This window comes from Chanos chanos, chromosome 4, assembly GCF_902362185.1.
Source record: "Chanos chanos chromosome 4, fChaCha1.1, whole genome shotgun sequence".
Classification (NCBI taxonomy): Eukaryota; Metazoa; Chordata; class Actinopteri; order Gonorynchiformes; family Chanidae; genus Chanos; species Chanos chanos.
Window position 1 is genome coordinate 32,892,961 of NC_044498.1, and position 20,217 is coordinate 32,913,177.

The 20,217-nt window shown below is 37.5% G+C and overlaps 1 protein-coding gene across 1 annotated transcript in view; it reads right to left on the reverse strand.

Moving 5' to 3' along the window:
* Nucleotides 1-9,812, reverse strand: part of csmd1a (CUB and Sushi multiple domains 1a) — a 256,232-nt gene extending 246,420 nt beyond the window's left edge. The window contains exons 1-3 of the mRNA XM_030772244.1: nucleotides 9,746-9,812; nucleotides 9,374-9,467; nucleotides 8,850-8,947 (exon numbers count right to left, since the gene is read on the reverse strand). Of these exons, the coding sequence (XP_030628104.1) occupies nucleotides 8,850-8,947; nucleotides 9,374-9,467; nucleotides 9,746-9,812 (259 nt within the window). The remainder of the gene's footprint in view (nucleotides 1-8,849; nucleotides 8,948-9,373; nucleotides 9,468-9,745) is intronic.
* Between the last annotated feature and the right edge of the window lie 10,405 nt (nucleotides 9,813-20,217).

A 20,217-nucleotide genomic window follows, 5' to 3' on the forward strand; every position in this document is an offset into this window, starting at 1 on the left:
TAGAGAAGGCTATGGGAGCGTGACAGTGTTTCCCACCAACCAATATCCAAGATATAAGTGCCACATCAGTTACCATGGAAACTATACAACTCAAAGTGCAAGACTCAGTTGTTAAAACAATCAGAGAGCAAAGAGGATAGAAGCCAAGTTATTGACAAAAACATGGGCTCTCTTCTTACACTCCCCCCGAGAGCACACAAACAAAATGCTGAGCTGATTTGTCCAAGATGTGAATACATCAACATTATTAAGGAACATATTGTGGTTTAGCAGTGTAAGCTGAGGCTGTATTGGTCACTTTTAAGCCATATGTGCAAAATATCATTTAAGAGCATGTTCACAGCACTCTATAAAAGTAGCGCATCTTCAAGGTTAGGTCTGTTAGGTTAGACATCATGTTCTACTGTACATGGCCTTGTGTGAAACACTTCTCTAAAAAAAGAAAAAGAAAAGAAAAAAATCTCCAAAAACAGAACTCCACTGCTCTCCATGAAGAAGTACAATGTGCACTCAGTGTGACCCCAAACTTGACCCAACTTAGAGAGGAAGTGGCTTTTGAGGCCTTTAAGTTGTTCAATCAATGATTCCCTAGCACAGTGATCCAGAGGTTCGCCTTTCCCCACCCCAACAATCCATTTTGTTCCCTCACATCACTCACTCACCACTCCTAGCTGCCCGTGCTCTGTTTATTGGCACAAATTGGCTGAGCTGACTTGTAAATTGTGGGAAGGCATGAATTGGTAAAGAGGGTCCTCTCACCAACTTGTGTGATGAGGTCTGGCAAGTTAGTGTGGAACGAGCAAATAAGCATGTATATCCTTAGTATCCACTTATCTTATTTCGAGGGCCCCAAAATAATGGAATCTTAAAATGGAAAATATTCTGGGTTTGCTGGTGTCAAGTATACTACTTTCACAGTGGTAATGGAACTGGATCTGTATGCGATGTTTTGAATGAGGTCAGTTTAATGATTTGCAGGTTTGAAAAGGGTATGAATCCAGCCTGGCCAACTGGGCTGGATGACACATTCTTTGTAAGTGCTGCAGTATGGTGTTTATGGTATTTTGTCAACATTTATGATGTTTCTACAGTTTGGACTGTTCCTTAGCAAATTCTTAGGTTCTGGTATAAATATGCAGTAGATGTTATTGGTGCCTATCTTGCTATGGTGAATATGGAAAAATGGAGGGATTTGCAGAAATGTCTAAGTCATGACACCTGAAAATCAAAAATGTTGCTAATACTAAAAAAGAATTGAACACCATAATCAAGACAATTTCGAAATATTGAACGATATTTATTTCCCACCCGAACAACAAACAGAGATATGTAACTAGAAGAGAAAGTCAGTCATCTTTGTCAAACATCAAAAAATCCCATATTTTAATCGTGTTTATATGGTTTATGATTTTACTTCATTAAAAGAATTTTTGTAATATCAAAAAAAAAGAAAGAAAGAAAGAAAGAAAGAAAGAAAGAAAGAAAGAAAGAAAGAAAGAAAGAAACAGAAGGTAAGGAACACTACGGAACATGTTAGGTGTAGAGAGGACAAGTGCTCTTTGTAGGTAGAAGGCACATGATTTTGTCATTTTCTGTACTACACACTATGCATTTTAATGACTGTCTGGGTACATCCTTTACCATATTCGAAGCCAAGTATACAAAGTAAAAAAAAAATCTACATCTCAGAATAATGATTCAACATTCACTTAAGTGTACACCCAGGGGAAAAACACCAAAAAAATGTTTTCAGCCTCACAGATGTAGGTACGTCACAGCAGGAGGTCCTCAAATCTGCTACTGTCTTGTGCACCCTTCATGCCCCATTACATCTTAGCAAAAAGCAAATAAACACTGTTGCTTTTTTGTTGTTGTTGTTGTTGTTGTTGTTTTTAAAACAACTGACAGGCAGAAGCTCTGAGCAGTTAAAAGATGACCAGACAAAAGTTTTAAAGTTGAAAAGAAAGTAATTTTTATGTGTTAGCAGTCAGCAGAACTGTGAGATGATTCAGTCTGAAAATCTGTGTGAGGTCTAATTCGTGAACAGAAAAGCTTGCTGAGTTGAGTCAGCGGCTTGATCAATCCTTTGAGCAAAAAAAAAAAAAATGGATAACAGGTTGAAATAACACCATTAACACAGAGAAGACACCTCATGTTCATGCATTCATGCCCAAGTCTTGTAAGCTTGTGCTATTACTCTAAGTGTCATCATCAAGTATATCTATATTTTAAAAGAAGTGGTTTCTAATCCAGATCAAAATGACTCTACCATTTGAATCCTGAATGCATGATCGCTTTGCTAAAATTGCTTTTCTCTGGTATGGCTGGACTATGAATGGCATGATTTGGATGGAGTGAATAGCTGACTGCAGTGCTGAGGTCATAATATTACAGTTTGCCGTAAAGGGACAATGCAGTTATCAGTATATACTATATAAGCATATTAGGGCTGAGAGAAATTCCTCTCAGTGTTGGAAAAAAGAACAAACTATAATCTGAGGATCAAAATCACCTACCGGTGTTGCATCATGATAGATAGTCCATTAAATGAACTGCAGACTTCTTGAGTATTTTCAGTATGTCTTGAAACATAGTGATGAAAGCTGCTAAGTTTACTTTCTAGATTTTTCAGCTCATTCATGCAAACTTAGAAGCTGGAGACAAGGTGGTTGTCCATAAAATCTACCTTCAAAAGTTAAATGTCAAATTCCTTACTTTAGCTATCTCCTATTTTTAGCAATATTTTGCCCTTTTGAGAATTTTGATCAGTTTTCTGGCATTCACTTGAAGTGTTATATAACAGTCTCCTGAAGGTTCTCTTTTGAGTTTCTTTGCCCTCAGGTCTGTTGCACCAATTACTGTCAACGCATTTGTGCTGTGAGCACAATCTATCTGTCTTGTAGTCCATTTCGTTCAGTGGCTAAAAACACTTCTCTGTCCTGTGTAAGACTTCTGAAATGTGCCGTCATTAACCCTGTCAGTATTAAGATGGGGGGAGAGAGAGAGTGAATGACAAATGTGAAGTGTTCTAAATCAAACTGTCTCTGTGATGCCTTCAGAGATAACTGCAGCTCCTTGTTCACTCTCAGTCACTATTAATGTCTTTATTAGGTCTATCCTTTATTAAGGAATAATATATTGTAATGTAATATCGTTGAAATGCTCACTCAGTTCTAACAGAGAGTGGTTTTAACAGTATGACTGTATGTAAAGGTTCAAAATCAAGTAAAGGCATAAAATAGTGAACACATGGGTCCAGTAGTCATGGACTTAATTGCTTTTTGAATGGAGGGTCTTTATTAACAATGCAAAAAACCCCTCAGTAGTAGTGATAACAACAACAACAACAACAATAATAATACTGCAGCATCCTCCAGGTTGAGACTTCATCAGTGTCTAATAATCTAGCCTGGTCTGTCAACTGAAGAGATCCATGATTGAAACTGAATTTTGGCACTTGATGGGTGCATGCCAGTGATGCTAAGTCATGGAGGGGACTTCTGTGAATAGCATTGTGCTCACATCCACACCATCATTTCATTTTTTACTCCTTATTTCATTGTCAGTTCCCACTTTATACCATCAACAGACATTGCAATGAGCATTTACATAATCAAGCTGCATTTTTTGTGATATCACACTTTAAGCCTATAATTGCACACATAATCAAGCTGTGAAGAGTTTGAGGGTTTATCTTCGTTTTTTTGTTTCGTTTTGTTTTGTTTTTTCTTTTATGTCATTTTAAATTTAGACCATTCACTTTTGTCATTCCAAACAGATGTGTGTAACATTCATTATCCATTTTGCTAAATAAATTATTTGTCTGAGTACGGTCAAAAGACAGCTCCCACATCACTGTTTCACTTCCATGGAGCTTGATGAAATGAGTTTTGCTGAGCTTCACAAGACTAATTTAAGTCTTATATTGATCTGGTCACCATTGATTGCTAATTTAATTGGACAGGATGAAGACTACAAGACATTAACTTGAAAAAAGAAAGGACACTGACTAGTGGTACACACGGTTAGTGATATGACATAAAAGCACAGTTAAAGTTATACTTTGAGTGCAGTTTGTTGTTTCATTCATTCATTTAGCTACTTACTTTTCAATATCTTCCGTTGAGTGATATGTACCACAAGAAACATCATAATTCAGAACATTCTCCATTAGATCACATAATATTCCAACATAATATCACAACCATGAACTTTTTCTCTTTCTTTTGGGGGGGGGGGTCTTTTAAAAAGGGGGAAAGACATGGATAAGACATTGCTCGAAGAGGACTTGTGTTTCATTTTTAATGCATACGCTGCAATGCTACTGTATCCATGGGGACAGAAAAAGATACATGTAATGCACAGTATCCACAAATCAGTGTGCAGTTTCACTTTCATGCCCAAACTCAAAAACCATAGGCCTGTGTTTATATTGTCTCTGAAAAAAAAAAATGAAACAATGCACCCTACAGCCTATGGTTATGATCATATAGAGGGGCTGGAGCCCCAGCCAGTGTATTTGTTTGCCTGGAGCCTGGAGCAGAACTAAGTTAATCATCTGCCCCTCTCTGTCATATAGTGTTTCAAATCTATCAACAGTAAAACCATAGCAACGTGTCTAAACTGGCAGTGCTGATTCACCGGATGCAGCAAGTGAGGAGGAGTTGTTGCCTCCTACCAAGTTCTGCTGGGTAGTCGCAATACTATGCAACATTTCGCTTCTCCTCCCTCGGACCAAAACCAGATCTCTTGCTACTTGTGCTCCCAATAGTACATCCCTCGCAGTAATGTTTGTCTGTTTGTCTTTTCTCCTCCTCTTGCTTTGTCTACAGCTATGATTTCTAACCTCTTATTGACAATTATTAGAGCAACAATGACCTGAGGAAATTTATCTGAGAAAGATTCAGGAACCGAGACTGTGAAAATGTTAAAAACTGAAGAACGCTGAAAATGGTATACCACTCTACATCAATGCACATGAGGCAGAAAACTTTGGGAATTGTCTGAAAGAAAGATAAATGTGTATGTTATGAGAAAAACAAAATGCATGGGTCAGTGAAGCTGACACTGAAGAGCGACTTGTGGTGTTTATAGACAACAGAACTTATCCAGAGAGAAAATTCCTAAAAAAAAAAACAAAAACTCTGTGCTAAAATGAATGTGGCCACTGATTACATTCTGTATGCTATTATCTCTTGTCTTTGAATCTCAATATCAGACAAACTGACTTCCATAATTAATTCTAATGAATGTTACAAAAGTCTTGCCACAATCCCACACACCTGGCAAAAAGAGCAAAGACATCAACCTTGAATTTTTTTTTAAATAAAAGTTTATAAGTCTAAGACACTGCCAACCCAATGCCTAATTAAAATGCATATTTCTGAATTGCATGCCATTAAGTCTTTCTCTGTTCTGCTCCTGATCTCCATAACCTTAAAATCACATTAATAGATGAAAAAGCAACGGCATTTCTGCTGACTCTGTCTGCTTTGAAATGCAAATGGTTTTATCGGTTATATATGTATGAGAGAGGTCCTTACACACATAGTCTAACTAGGTCATCTGATCAACAACCAAACAAGCCAACCTGCTGACCACAAAAAAATGAAAAAACATTAAAAGGACAAAAATTACATGTAGCTATACACTCCAAAGGTATAGGGAGAGCTGTCAAATTTATACTGAAGCATTTCTGCAGCCCCTTTCTACCAGCTGTCGGCTACGTGATTGAGGTTTTTGGATTCCAAATTTGTATGTGCCTGTTCAATCAACGGCACTCAAAACATGTGATGAAGCACCTACTTGAACTCTAGGAGTATTTTAATAATTTTTCAGCCTCCTTTTTGCTTTGCTCGCACTGCACTGGTCAACACGTGTATGATTTTTTCATTACTGGTATTTGCAGCTTCAAAACTTAGCTCCTTTTTTCTGAGGGCTTTCTGTAGCTGTGTTCCTCTTAGCTGTCTACTTTATCACACAAATTAAATATTAAAATGTCTTTTTGTGAAGTATCAAGCCCTAATCCATGAGGGAAAAAAATGAAACTGAGAAATAAAAAAATAATGTAGCAATATGCCCACGCAAATCGTATATAAGTTTCAGAAAAGGAACTGAGGAATGAACATAAATCAACAAAGTGACATTTCAAATTAATTAGGAAATTTCTCAAGTCAGAAAGGACTGTTGTGTTTCAGCATACAACGTCTTAACAGGCCCTTACTCAATCCTGTCTCCCTCAAGACCTCGAATGTCACATTTGCATGCAAAGCCTGCGGCTGGAAAGATTCATAATGTCTTGTAGTTTGGCAACAACTCAGTGTCATCTAATTGTCACTGTGTATCTGCCTTGGACCATCGAACAGGCATATGATAGTCAATGTTGTGTTAGTAAATTGAGTTACCACCCTTGCATCGAAAGTCACTCATGACTGAGTGTACCCATCATCAGATTTCATTAAATGCAATTCCTGTCCACTGGCAAGGAAGACTTCAACCATTTGGGGAAAAAAGGAGCTGACTGATCAATTCTGGATCCCGAACTCAGCCCCAGTTTTAATACGTCATAATATATGTGTGTGCTACAGAACTGTCTCACAGTCCGACAAAGCGAAGAGTTTACGCATTTCCTCATGACAGCTTTGGTGAATGAATATTTATGGGAACTGATTTTAACATGGGACAGATTGCTTTCCTCACAGCCTCTGACCCCTTTATGTTTAAATATTCACCATCCATTCTGCTTCACAATTCTTAAGGTGGACACCTCTGTTGAGCCTGAGCTTATAAAGTTAAAATGTTTAAGAGTCATTGAGTAGTGAGTTCCTTTTGAAAGATTTTTTTTGCTTTTCTTTTAATCTGTAACATCATGCCTGATAAAACTAGATTAATTAATGTCGGTCCCACAAACTCCCCACATGCCTTTGAACAAGGAATAGCAGCAGTCATTGTCATTAACTGTGATGGCACAGCTGTGACAAAACTAATGATTCTCTCACATGCTTGGGAACCAGTCGAAATGCCTGCAGCATCACTAATTCCTTTGAAAAGCGTGTCCTTTAAAACGACGAACATAATTGGAATACAGAACTAGCCTTTGAAATATAGTTCACAGACAGGCACTCGATGCGGTCAGAGAGTAGTCGGCCGGAGTAAAAGGTATTCATTCAAACAAATAAATTAGACTACCAGTGGAGTAATGGAGGTGGAGGAGAGGATGCGTTGGCCAGCATCTGCCCTCAAAGGCATTAGCATGCGTCGTGTGACCAATCCCTGCCTCGTCATTTATTAGATACGTTTAGGGTAGTGGTGAACGCCAGTTAACGCGCCGGGGGCAATTAGATGATGCCACCAAACACATCTGAGATATTTAAACTCTGACAAGTTGCTTTCTCAAGGATGAGTCTTATCAAATAAACGATCACGAAATCACACTCAAAACCAGACAAACACACGGACTTGGCACATTATTTATTCTGCTATGACAATTGTTGCTTTAAAACAGATAATGCCTTACAGCCGATTTCGATTAAAATATGACGATTTCGTGTCAGCGGGTGCACTGAGACGTCACAAACATCTATAATGTTTGCTTGATACCCGACAATATCCACGGCAATACAAACCTGGTTTCAAACCGTGAGACCAGGTTTGGCTCCATCAAAGCAAATAGATCGAACCAAGTTTGTTGCGATGTTTAATTAAACTGACAGAAGTACAGGCAAGCGATACGTAATCCTGTTTGGAAGAAGTCACTGAGTATCTTAATGAAGCCATACGGAACTTCTGACAAAATCCTTGGTTGAGAATAATTTGCACAGTGTTACCCATCCTGCGGCAAAAATGTCCTTTTGTGAAAGCCCAAGCGTAAAGGTGGAGACGTAGGGTCAGATAAAAGCTAATGACGACTATCAGTCCCGACCAGGTTACATAGCAGTTTGGAACGTAGCATAGCCTACTGAATGTTTCAAGGTGGAAGTATCTACAGCGTCTCTCAACTGTGGAATAGTTCTAAATATAGGTAGCGCGCGGGGTATCATCAACACGCTGAAACAAATCATTTTTAGGGCCCAATAGAACCTCTGGCAGCTTTTCACCACTATCAGTATGCGTAATTAGCACTGTTCGGGAAAACACAGAAAATTCAGTCGCTGATTCAAGAAACATTTAACCACGATGTACCAAGGCCCCACTTAACTGCACGGCCGTGATTCAAAAGTTTACATAAAACAATATGTGACTGGCTGTACAGCTGCGACAAATGAACCACTGATTTAGTAATCGCTTGGTGCCGTGATTCATTTTCAGACGTGGGATTAAATATTTCGCTCGAGAAATGCTGGAATGGAAGTCTATTTCATGTTGTCAAATGCGCTGCTGGTGCAAAGGCTGTGTGAGAATCAAATGGGTTATTCTCGCAAATATCATCAACCATATCGCCCAGCACAAACCACGTATGTCAAAAATCAGCAACTTATTCTCGATAATATTTTATATTATTTTGTGTCAAGGATATGTCGATGTTTACAGGTACATGTAACGGCAATGAGTCAGACTTTCAGATTTCAGTCAGAAGGCACATTTAAAGCAATCGAAAAACATTAAAATTTCCGAAACTAAACGATTTCGACTACGTTTGTTTCGTTTAACCTTAGGCAGTACAGGTATAACTGCGCAAGCTAAAAATCGGCTTAAAACAAGTTTTTAAAAAGTAGGCTAGTTTACACGAAATTTATGCTCATGTTTTCCCCCATTCTACACAACATGCCTAACAAAAGTAATAGTTTCCTCAGGTGTATTGTATCACTGCACCCGAAAGAAACCCGCTTATTATAAGGCTTAGAACTTACCATTAGCTGCGGTAATCAGACCTGCGAAAATGAGCAGGATATGCTTGAATTTCCCCATTGCAGTCATGTCCGTGGTTATTCCACGCAGCCCCCGGTTTCTTGTGTTTTATTCTCACCGATCACAGGAATGCATAGAGATCCAGCTTTGGCAATAAGATTTGATGCCTATGGTGGAGCGATTCGCTTAAATTGGTTCTCATATCACCAAGAAGGGTTACAGCATAGACGAGAGACTGTTATGCTGTCCCCAAAAGAGGTTCCCTCAGTCCAAGCGTTGAGACAGAATAGACTCGAGATAGCAGAATATGGGAGATGAGGCAGTCCGTATCTAGCAGAAGGAGCTGGACTCAACCATCATATATGATACAGGGGAAAATGTACAGCGACTCTGTAGTCTGTAGCCTACTACAACTTAACAGACTAACGGTCGACCATCACTCCAAACACTTGCACTACAGGTGAAGGGAAAAAATGCCAAAGGCATCCAGATCCCGTATTAGACGTGAGATGCTGAATAAACTTACGCATTAATATTGCGTGCATTGATAGGAAAGAAGTAGAGATGGTCAAATAATGGACACGTTTGGTTTATGTTTGTGTCCACTCTGGTGTTAAAGGCTATAAAACGAATTCATAAGTTAGATATCCATCACATGATGAGCCGTAAAAAGGATTCGCTGAACGAATATCCCATCTCAGGAGAGTATCTATGGGATTAAGATGGCTGTAAAATGAGCTTTGAGCATAATAAGGGATGAGGGCCAACATATCAAAATTCTGATAACGATTAATAGTGTGTGTGTGTGTGTGTGTGTGTGTATGTGTGTCTGTGTGTGTCTGTGTGTGTCTGTGTGTGTGGGGGGGGGGGGGGGGGCGGACGCGCACCACCCCTTTACCCATGCTGACACCTGGTAAACACTTATCTCCACAATGAAGACTGTAAGACTCCTCTTTGCAATTCATGTCGAAATTCATAGTCTAGTGTCACATCATTCAAAGGTTCACATATTTTACAGCCAGTTTGCGCACTGAAGTTAATATGATAAGCAGTCATAACAACAATGAACACATATTCAAGTTGATCAGTCGTACTGACAGACCCGGTGTATTACGTAAATAAGCTTGTTTGGAAAAAGTAAAGGTGATGGCTAAGAATGTGCATTGGTATCACTAAGTAGCGTTCTCTTGCGGCCACCCCCGATTTAAAACGAGGCTATGCTGCCATCTAGTGAAAACTGCTAAATGAAAATGCTTATCAATTTGAGACGTCGGTGTGTGTATCCATGCTCTGCGTTTGTTTGGCGGTTTGTTTGTTGGTTGGTTTGTTATTTGGGCAGACTAGCTGTGTATAGATAATAAATTTTCGCCAGTCTGCTTGCTTTTCATTTTCCAGTCTTAAGCATAGCAAAAAAAATGAAATCGAGTTTCTGGTGGGTAAAACACCGAGAAAACAAGCTGAGTTTAGTTAGTGCAGTATGTGTGTTGTTTTTGAGCAGGATCGAACGTTTTATTGCCATTCACAAGAGCCGTGAATTCTGTTTTCCAAGTCAAGTAATATAGTATGTACCATTCTCGTTTCGGTGTATCTGTTATCATGTCGCTGTGATTTAATTATTATTATGAATATTCTACCCTGCTCTTCGTAAACCTGGGATTGAAAACGCAAAAAATTACAAAATCTCGAAACGAAGAAACGATCCAACTGAGTAGCCTACTGAATAGCTATGCTGAGAGGGTGGCGCTGTCTTCTTTTTCGGTGCTGAAACAAGCTATGTGAGGTTAAGTCTAAAGGTTTGGGACGTAAGCACTCCAGCAGATTTGGCAGTGCTTGTTTCTTGTACAAAACGACTTCAGACCAATATAATGTATGTGTGCATACTATTTGGGTATTAGAGCGTCAATAATAGCTGCAAGAGCAGCGCGCTTGAAGACCTGCTGATTAATCTGCCAATGCTTCAGTTGTGTCCTTGAAGTACGTCAGTGATAACCAACACATTTTCCTTGTGATTACAAATAAAAAAAACTTGAGAGCTATTTTATGAGAATCATTTACGAAATAACTTGACAGTGCAATGTGTAATGGACGTTGTCTGAAAGCTGGGAAGGACAAGCACGTGTAGAATGAGCTACTGGCTCTCTCTTTGAAGCTCTGCTTCACACCTAAGCTAAGATTCAAACAATTACCAGTGAGATGATCCAGAAGAATGGGTTCTGATTGTTCTTGGGGGGAAAAGGGTTAGGTCGAATGGTTGTTATGTTGTTAGGTTGAATTGTTTATTGGCATGAATTGCCATCCCTGCAAAAGGCACTGGTAACAAATGGGAGATGAGGCTCTTTGACCAAACCAATACAGTGCTTATGCTATTCACCCAAACCCTAGGCTGATGTTTTTGTTTCTCCTGCAAGAAACCATTATGAAACAGAGCGACAGTCAGATAATGTATGACGTGGACCAAATATTTTATTGTCACAAAGCAGTTGAATGGTAGTTAGATTAAATTATACCCTTGGCCTGGATGTTCTGACTTTGAATGGTGCAGTCAACCACAGCTCGTCAAGAAATCTATAATACTTTCTTCTTAGTTTACCCATAAAAGGAAGTGGAACTGACATCTCTTTCAAGAGAGGTGCAGTTATTTTTATTGTCACCGTTAAATGGCAATAAACTGTTAAGAAAAGACTGTTTGCTCCTGCATAGCTGACTTTTTTTGAAAGTAGAGTTTTATTTAGGAATAATCAACCAAGGCAAGGTAAAATACAGTGAAGTGAGAAAACCAGAGCCCAGCAAATGCAGGGACGGCTGAAATAATAAAGCAGATTATTCATTCAGGCATTCTGAATAGCTTGATTTGTTTTCTGTTGAAGGCTGAAACACATTTTTCACATTACCTGTTGAATGTTGAGTGATCTCTCTCTCTCTCTCTCTCTCTCTCTCTTTCTCTCTCTCTCTCTCTCTCTCTCTCTCTCTCTCTCTCTCTCTCTCCCTCTCTCTCTCTCTCTCCCTCCATCAACACAGAAGAAGAACTCAGTGTATCAACAAGGATTTCTATATTTTTTTTGTTAAAGCAGTAATTTAAATTCATATTCAGAACAGTTATCCGTGAGAAAAACAGAGAGATATACAGTACGTAATATGATGGGCGTACTTATTAATCTGAACATGAAAAAGCAACTTCACACACATAATATTTGAGTTTAAAATGGAAAAAAGAAACTGTTATGTGGCCCATTACTTTATTTAATGCATGATTCAACAGAAAACTGCTTTCACCAGCTCTAAACATTCAAGATTAGCTCTTATCAAATGGACTATGTTGAAACCTGATACACCCTCAAAAATATCTGTGGTTATACTGAGCAAATGTAGCAGTAAATCCCCTCCACTCAGACCAAATCCTATTTAGGTGTGGTCAGAATATCAAGAGGCTCAAAATAAACATGTTCACTCTGGTTCCAAACAAAGTCCACAGCATATTGAGACGTCTGGTTTCTAACAGAGTACTTTTTTAAGTAGGTATCATGGAGACCTCTCTCTTTAGTGTGAACAGTGACAAGTGCTCACCTTAAAAGACTCCAAAAGCATTGAAAGGGACTATAGAGGTCTTTGAACAAGCATTTTTAAGTCACTCTTAGTACTTCCTCTCAACAAGAAAGGGAAAGAAACCTGAATTGTAAGTACCAGACACATGACACATTTCAGAAGAGATATATCCTAAATACAAGAAAGTAACAATGTTACAAGTTGCATCTGAGGTATGACTGAAATGTCGTATGATTCAAAGACTGGGTATCTATATTGAAAAAAAGAACATCTTTTTACTTCTGACATAAATAACTTCAGCACTACAACCTAGAAAAATTTGCAGGAAACCTAAAGCATATGTCACATTGGCATTTCAATACAGCTCAAGAATATGATGTAGTCTAAACAGATAGTTCAAACATTGTACCAAGGTACCTTTCAATATTAAGTCAGCTCGAGAATATGATGTAGTCTAAACAGATAGTTCAAACATTGTACCAAGGTACCTTTCAATATTAAGTAATCATTCACTAGCTTTGATTTTTACCGATTTTGATAGTAAGAATTTTAGCACTATTGTATAAAATTTCATTGTCTCCAAGCTGAAGTCCTAAAGAGTTTTATATCAATCATCTCTACACTGGCTGCTTTAAATGGTCACAGTGGAGATGGCACCAAGCAAATGGAGATCACAATTTAACAGCACCTTGAAACTAACAGAGGTTAGCAGAATAAGATGGTTTTGAACCTAACTGAATCAAGTCTGAAGATACTGTGGAGAGAGATGCAGTGTTGCTGCATTTGCATTGCAGGTTTCACCAAAACCTTTCATCAAATCTGGATTCTCTCTTAGCAATCCATAATTTACATGTCTGTTTCTTTGTGACTACTGTCTTGTTGCTGTATTCGTTGTTTGTCAGAGCAATGTAAAGAGATGTATATTGCTGAAATGATGTGCGAGATTGTCTACTGTCTTAAGCCAGTATATGTAGGACTATTTGTGTATCTTTCTTCATCTCCACCTTGCTGCAAGTGAAGGCGAGTGTGCTTTGATATTCATAAAGTAAACCTCCCACCAGATGTGAACCATTACATAATCCCCTGACAACACCACGAAAGCCTGTCGACTGCTAAATACTGTACCAACCAAAGCTTTTGTGGCACATTCAGTATGAGGAATAACACTGAGAGAGTAGTCTAACAGTGTACACAGTTTTCAAAGTAAACCTAAATAATATTAATGTTACACTAAGCATAAAAGAATCTGACTCACTTGCATGTCAGTAAAAATAGTACTGTGTACTATTGCGTACTGTTGAGAATATCCATCTGAGAGGAAAGAGATGGAGCCCTAGTCTGAAACTCTAAGCATTTCCTCTGTGTCATGTCTCATTCTCTCACAAATCACTATGAATTTTGGGAAAATAAGCTTGAAAAATACCTTGCCGTGGACTATCAGCATTAAGTGAGAGTTTGGAAAAGGACTTAAAGCATGTAGATATACAAACCAAAAATAAACATAAAATCTTGATGCATTGCATAGGAAATTGTAACACAGTGTTTGTAACACATTTGAAATCTCTCTCTCTCTCTCTCTCTCTCTCTCTCTCTCTCTCTCTCTCTCTGGGTTCTCTGTGTTCATTTAAAAAGTTCATTCAAATTATTCACATTTACCACACCTTCAGACAAATTCAGACAAAAATTTCTTTAAAAAATGTCTAACAAATAAATGCAAAAACGTGCATATTATCAGTAGGAAATTCGAAATGAATGAATTGGATGAAATTGAGCAGCAAGAGTAGGGGCAGGGAGGGTGTATTTTTCCTAAGTTTCATCCACAGGAGAGTTGTTTAATTCTGTGCAGCATTCCACAAAGTAATCACAGGCAATTTGCAATTAGCAGTGAAAGTCTTTTGTAAATATGAGCTCAGTGCAATCCTAAGCTTTCAGATTTGAAGTATACCCTGGATCATGGCATATATCAACCTCTTGCCTGGTCTTGTTTGACTGGCTCCCAGTTGAAATAGTGAACTATCCCACAGCATTACAATACGCTCCATTATAATGCAGCTTTTTTATCTCATTCAGAGGAACTATGAATGGCCAGTGACTAATAAGGAATAGACAAGAAATATTCTTTCATTTGTGGATTACGTGCATGTCCCAATGAAGAATAATGTCATCTTGCAATCAATTTCTTTTTGAAGATACTGCTTAGCTGCCACACCCAGTAATGGTAAGAGAAAATCATTTATTAGAAATGATCAACACAGCACAACACAACACAACACAATGCAACTATTTGGATGTAAGCCTTCAAATTCATCAACTTTTCATGCTCAATTTTCCATTGTGACAAACTTTTATTCAGAACCATTACTCTCTATTCAGTGCTTATGTCTTTGACAGTTTGATCAGGAATAAATGAAAAACAGTAGAAATATCATAACACAAAAATTAAAACAACTTAGAAAATTTTGAAAATCCTGATTACAGTTATTTAATCTAATTCCAGTAGTTTTAAGTCACTTTTGTTTGGCTGTCTTGGAAGACAACTGTAGTAAATCTAGTGTGGCCCCCTATGGACTCTTTCAGAATAATGCTGTTAAATCCATTGGGGTAAAGTGGTCTGGTAAAGGATGAACGTACATCTTGCCCCTATACACAGTGAGGAAGATATTTTAGGAGGAAAAGAAAAATCTGAGGATCAGAGTTAGAGAGGTGCAGAGCTCAGTTGTGTCAAAGGGTGAAGTGCCCATATTTACAATTTAATGTTTCTTCCATGCCAAGACACTGCTTGGAGGGATTGCCTGAGAAAGAAAAGCAAGCCTATGGAGATCGGCTAGCGAATGCAAGGGCCTGGAGTTTGCCAAAACAGCATTGGCAGCTGGATTGTGGCATGCTGCTAAGATCAGATGAAACACAGATAGAACACTTTGGCTATACTCACCAGTTTTGTGTGTGGAGAGAGAAAATGTCTGCACAAGAATGAAACTCATACCTATGCCAAGATTTTGGTGCAGGTACTTTGATATCCAATATACTTTGATTCAAGAGGTACTGGAGCTATTGTTAAAGTCTGTGGCATTATGAAATTTATCAAGTACCATGACATTTTGCCAAATGATTTATTTGCCTCCTGCAGGAGACAGAAAAGCCAGATTTTCCAATAAGACAATAACCCTCATGCACACTTAATCTACAAGAACAACAAAGAAGAGTTAGAAAACAAAATCATCATTTTGCTATAGCCATCTCAGTGTCTTGAACCCTGCTTAAAAAGAAAAAAAAAACTGTTTTTAAATAGAGACTATTCAGACTATGCAAACAGATGGGAGGCTGCACAAATGACTCTATAAACAGTAGTTTAACTTTAAACAGTATATAAACAGTAGTGTAACTTTGCTTACTTCCAGCTATATATAATTTCTAAAGTATTTAGATTATTTGTGTCTTACACCAAAATGTTTACAAACCTCTTCTGCTTCTACTTTTAATTCAGTTCCTGCCTCTACTTTTAATGCATTATGTTGAATAGTGCACAACACACCTAACTGGACAAAATATTGAATATATATATATTTTTTTTCTTTTTATTCAGCAAAAACCATTTTAGACTCATCCTGATCTCAGATCAGCTTGAGTGAGAGTTTACACTCTAAGTATTAATTGAGACCAGACAGGCATTTGCCACATTCTGTCCATCATACTGAGCTGGTTTTGTTTAAGCCAAACTGGGTGACAGATATAGGTTAATCTTTGTCACTCAGTTAAGAGTATTGGTTTAGATATTGCCTCTCTCTCTTTCTCTCTCTCTCTCCCTCTCTCTCTCTCTTTCTCTCTCTCTCTCCCTTTCTCTCTCTCTCTTCTTCACTCCCTCCCTTCCATCGATTGTTGTGACAGAAGCAATTCACATGCTCAGTGGCTGAAAATTCACTCTCAGATACAAGGGCTTGATTCAGGAAATGGTAAAAGGTAATGCTGTGACTGCCACATTAAGCACACTTGACAATGGGTAAAAGGAAAGGACTATAAAAAGGAGAATAAAAAGTGTAAACAATAAAAGCAATCAGTTTTTGCATTTGTAAAGATATAATAGAAGAAACATGTGTAAGAATATATTAAACATGAAAATCCAGGAATACCGCTTTTTAAAACAGTAACCAGTCCAGTAATGAGTAGTCAACAGCTGGCATAGAAGATTATGTGAGAATGACCATCCATCATTCATGAAGTCATTTCACTGTCAAGATGTATTCAGCTGTTGAAAATGACATGATAGTGTATAACTGTGGTCAGAGAAATTGGTGAAATTTGAATGTTACAATCAAATCACATGACAGTTCTAGTAAAGATATACAACTATTGCAGGAACTGGAAATGGCCCCAGGCCTGTTTCCTGTTCTAGCAAATCTTAATCTGATCTTGAGAGTCTCCTGTCTTCTCTTGCCTTATGCAGCTATGTCAGGTTATTTCTGTATAAGGCTGAAGCAAAAGCCTGCATTTTACATAGCATCTCAGAATGCAAACTGCCTATGTTTGGAAAACAAGTCTGAATTACAGAGCACACAGCAGGCAATAATTACAGAAAAACATCTGTCAAGAAGAATGGCACAAAAACAAATACATTTAATTTGTAGAACAGTTATTATCTCACATGGAATGGAAGCGGTCAAGATGTCTATGGTCACGATGTTCTGCAAAGAGTTTGCCAGTTCAAAATTCACTGGACACCAACTGATAGCATAGTTTTTAAATCTCATGATTTGCATTGCTTGTTTATATGGAGACCCTGTGGTGTCAGGGTTTCTCTTAGCACAATATTGACTGACTTGCTAGCACTGAAAAAAAAAAATTCAAACCGCACCTTTTGTTGACATTCCAGTCACAGAAAGAGATATAGAAGGAGAATTACAGATGAGTGAGTGGTCAGGGATTTGACTGAAACTATAGCCACAGATGTGGGTTCAATGGAAGCATAGCCAGGACTCATGACATCTGCTCCATCACTCTCCTTCAGTATCACAAGTGTATTTTTAAAATGTTTTACACATTAGCTGCCAGTTGCCAATATTTGTTGAGCCAAATGAAGTTACATAGAAGAGTATTGACATCATTTATATTATAAGACTGAGATGAACTCTGTGTTCAGATAAATGCTTTTAATTAATCTTAATTAATAAATGTATCGATTATCTATCATAAATTTGGACTGTTTACTATAGGAATCAATAAATAAGAAGGTGGAGAAGAAATTTAATGTTTTGGTCAATGGTAATTTATTCAAGGTAAGACTTTTCTCACGAGCCAGAAAGTAAGGATCCACCTGCTGACCAGTATACAGTGTATATATTTAAAACATGAAATGTAATCAATGTATCTGGAATAGCAGGCAGAATTTACCTCTCTAATACTGAACTCTATTACATTGAATGATGTTTAAGGCATTCCTAGGCACGTTTTCATTCAGCACCATTAATGGGATGCAATATAAACATTCTGCTCTTTCACTGCTTTAAGTTCAGCTGAATGATCGGTATTGCATTGCATCATAGATAAAGCATGCAGTGGTTGTAGTGGCACTCCGTTTCCATCCTTTCCCCGTAATAGTACCATTTTTCGGAGTAAGCCTAACGAACAGTCTTCATAATGCGAGCGACAAGACAAGATAACTTTATTTTTAAATGTTTACTTGAAAACACAAAATTACAATGTCAAACGCACGGTCAAAAAACTGTTGCTTCCGACAGTATCTGACTCCAGACTGACCAAAACTATTATAAACCTTATAAATTATGATGAAATTATCATTGCCAATTTTTAATAGTTTTTAACTAAATTATTATTAATCATCTTGTTCCTATTGGCTCTTACAGTAGTAATGGAGACCTGTATGTTTGCTAAAGAAAAACTGTCTTTGATCTAACTAAAACAGTCTTTTGATAACAAAACATGTGCTTTGCTCTGCTCCCCCCCATCGCAAAAAGAAACTAAACAATTCGTTCTGTAAAGTGATTTAAAGAACTAAACTTTAGGGGGAAATTGCTTGAGTGGATGGGTTTATTGTTTATCAGTCAGTCCTTGTTACAATGAGGTGGACATTGCTTGACTTTGGAAAATTCTTTTTCGTTAATATAAAAAATAGCATGTATTCAGTAGCATGATCATTCACTGCAAGCGTTTTAATGATCAACAAATAAGCGTTACAGTGTAGATGAAAAATTACAGAAAATATTGAATGTTAAATGGAAAAAACTGAAAATTGAAAATTGAACTACTGATGGGATTTATATATGTTAATTACTTTAATCAAAGAATCAGTCAGTTAGTGGAATGTACCCATTTGTAACTACACCTGACAATCTAAGGCAATGTCAAATAGTTAGTTGTCTGTATGAAATATACACGCGCGCACACACACACATATATATATATATATATATATATATATATATATATATGTGTGTGTGAGTGTGTGTGTGTGTGTGTGTGTGTGTGTATGTGTGTGTGTATATATATATATATATATATACATATATATATATATATATAAATATATATATATATATATATATATATATATATAAGTGGCAGCTGGTCAGCTGGAGACGGAGGAAGCCCAAACCTCACCTTTAAATCTATCATCAATTTCCACCTGTTAATCTGCCTTGATTAACAATAAAACTAATAATAAATACGAGTAATTAAATATTGACCTTGAAATTCGTGGATCCATTTTACTACTACATACATTAGACACAAACTAAATGTTGAAAGTCACCATAAATACTGTGAGGTATATTTATTAAGTTCCCTAGCAAAGTGTTTTCACAAATTTAATTAAATGAGCATTAATCTTAGTCATAGTTATGATGCACACTTTGAGCATAGGAAATGAGCTGTTCTGACAAAAGTACATCTCAAACCCAAGCCATACCAAAAAACTAATAATTATGTAAATTTTTCAAACAATCCTGGTCCCTAATAAGTTTCAGATTTAGGCAACCCGCAACAGTACATCTTAAGAGTAGCCTAGTATGAATACTAGTGAAAAGAATAAGCTCACCTGATATCAGTTCACACAAGCTGAGATTAATTTAGCCTTCTCAGAGATCAGGTAGGACCACTCTGTCTACTTTAACAAGTTCATTTCTATAACAAGAGGGATTGGGGCTGTGTGTTTTGAAAGACACAAGATATATTCAGGAAGCGTGGAAAGAATCACAGATTTTTGCACAGACAGACAGGCAGACAGACAGACAGATAGATAGATAGATAGATAGATAGATAGATAGATAGATAGATAGATAGATAGATAGATAGATAGATAGATAGATAGATAGATAGACAGGCAGACAATTGGAGGTAATCTCTATCTGCTCAATGAACATGCTTCTCCTCTCTCCCTACAGAAAGCTCAGCATAAGGTGAGCAAAGCCACCCTCCACTCCTCTTCTACTTTTTTTTCTAGGATATCCATTTAATTATGGTTGTAAAAGCTAGAATAAGGCATCACACTTCTCAGTCACACACATAAGGAACAGTTCAATAATAGCCGTCCTTCATGTTCACCTTCCTCTGGTGCTCTATTTATGGAGTTTAGGAAGATAATAACTCATTTTATCTTTCACGCTCTATCAGTGACAATATCACTTTATGCAAACATTCACATGAAAAACAGGAAGCAATTAGACAATTTAGTGAAATTATAACACCAGCCACAGCAGTGTGATCTAATCGGTTCTGATCATGCAAAATGCAAAATCATGCACAATCATTTTTATGTCATGGACTCTGCACAGTGTTGGAGTCTGTAATGTGTTTTTAATGGGAGAAAAAGGAGAG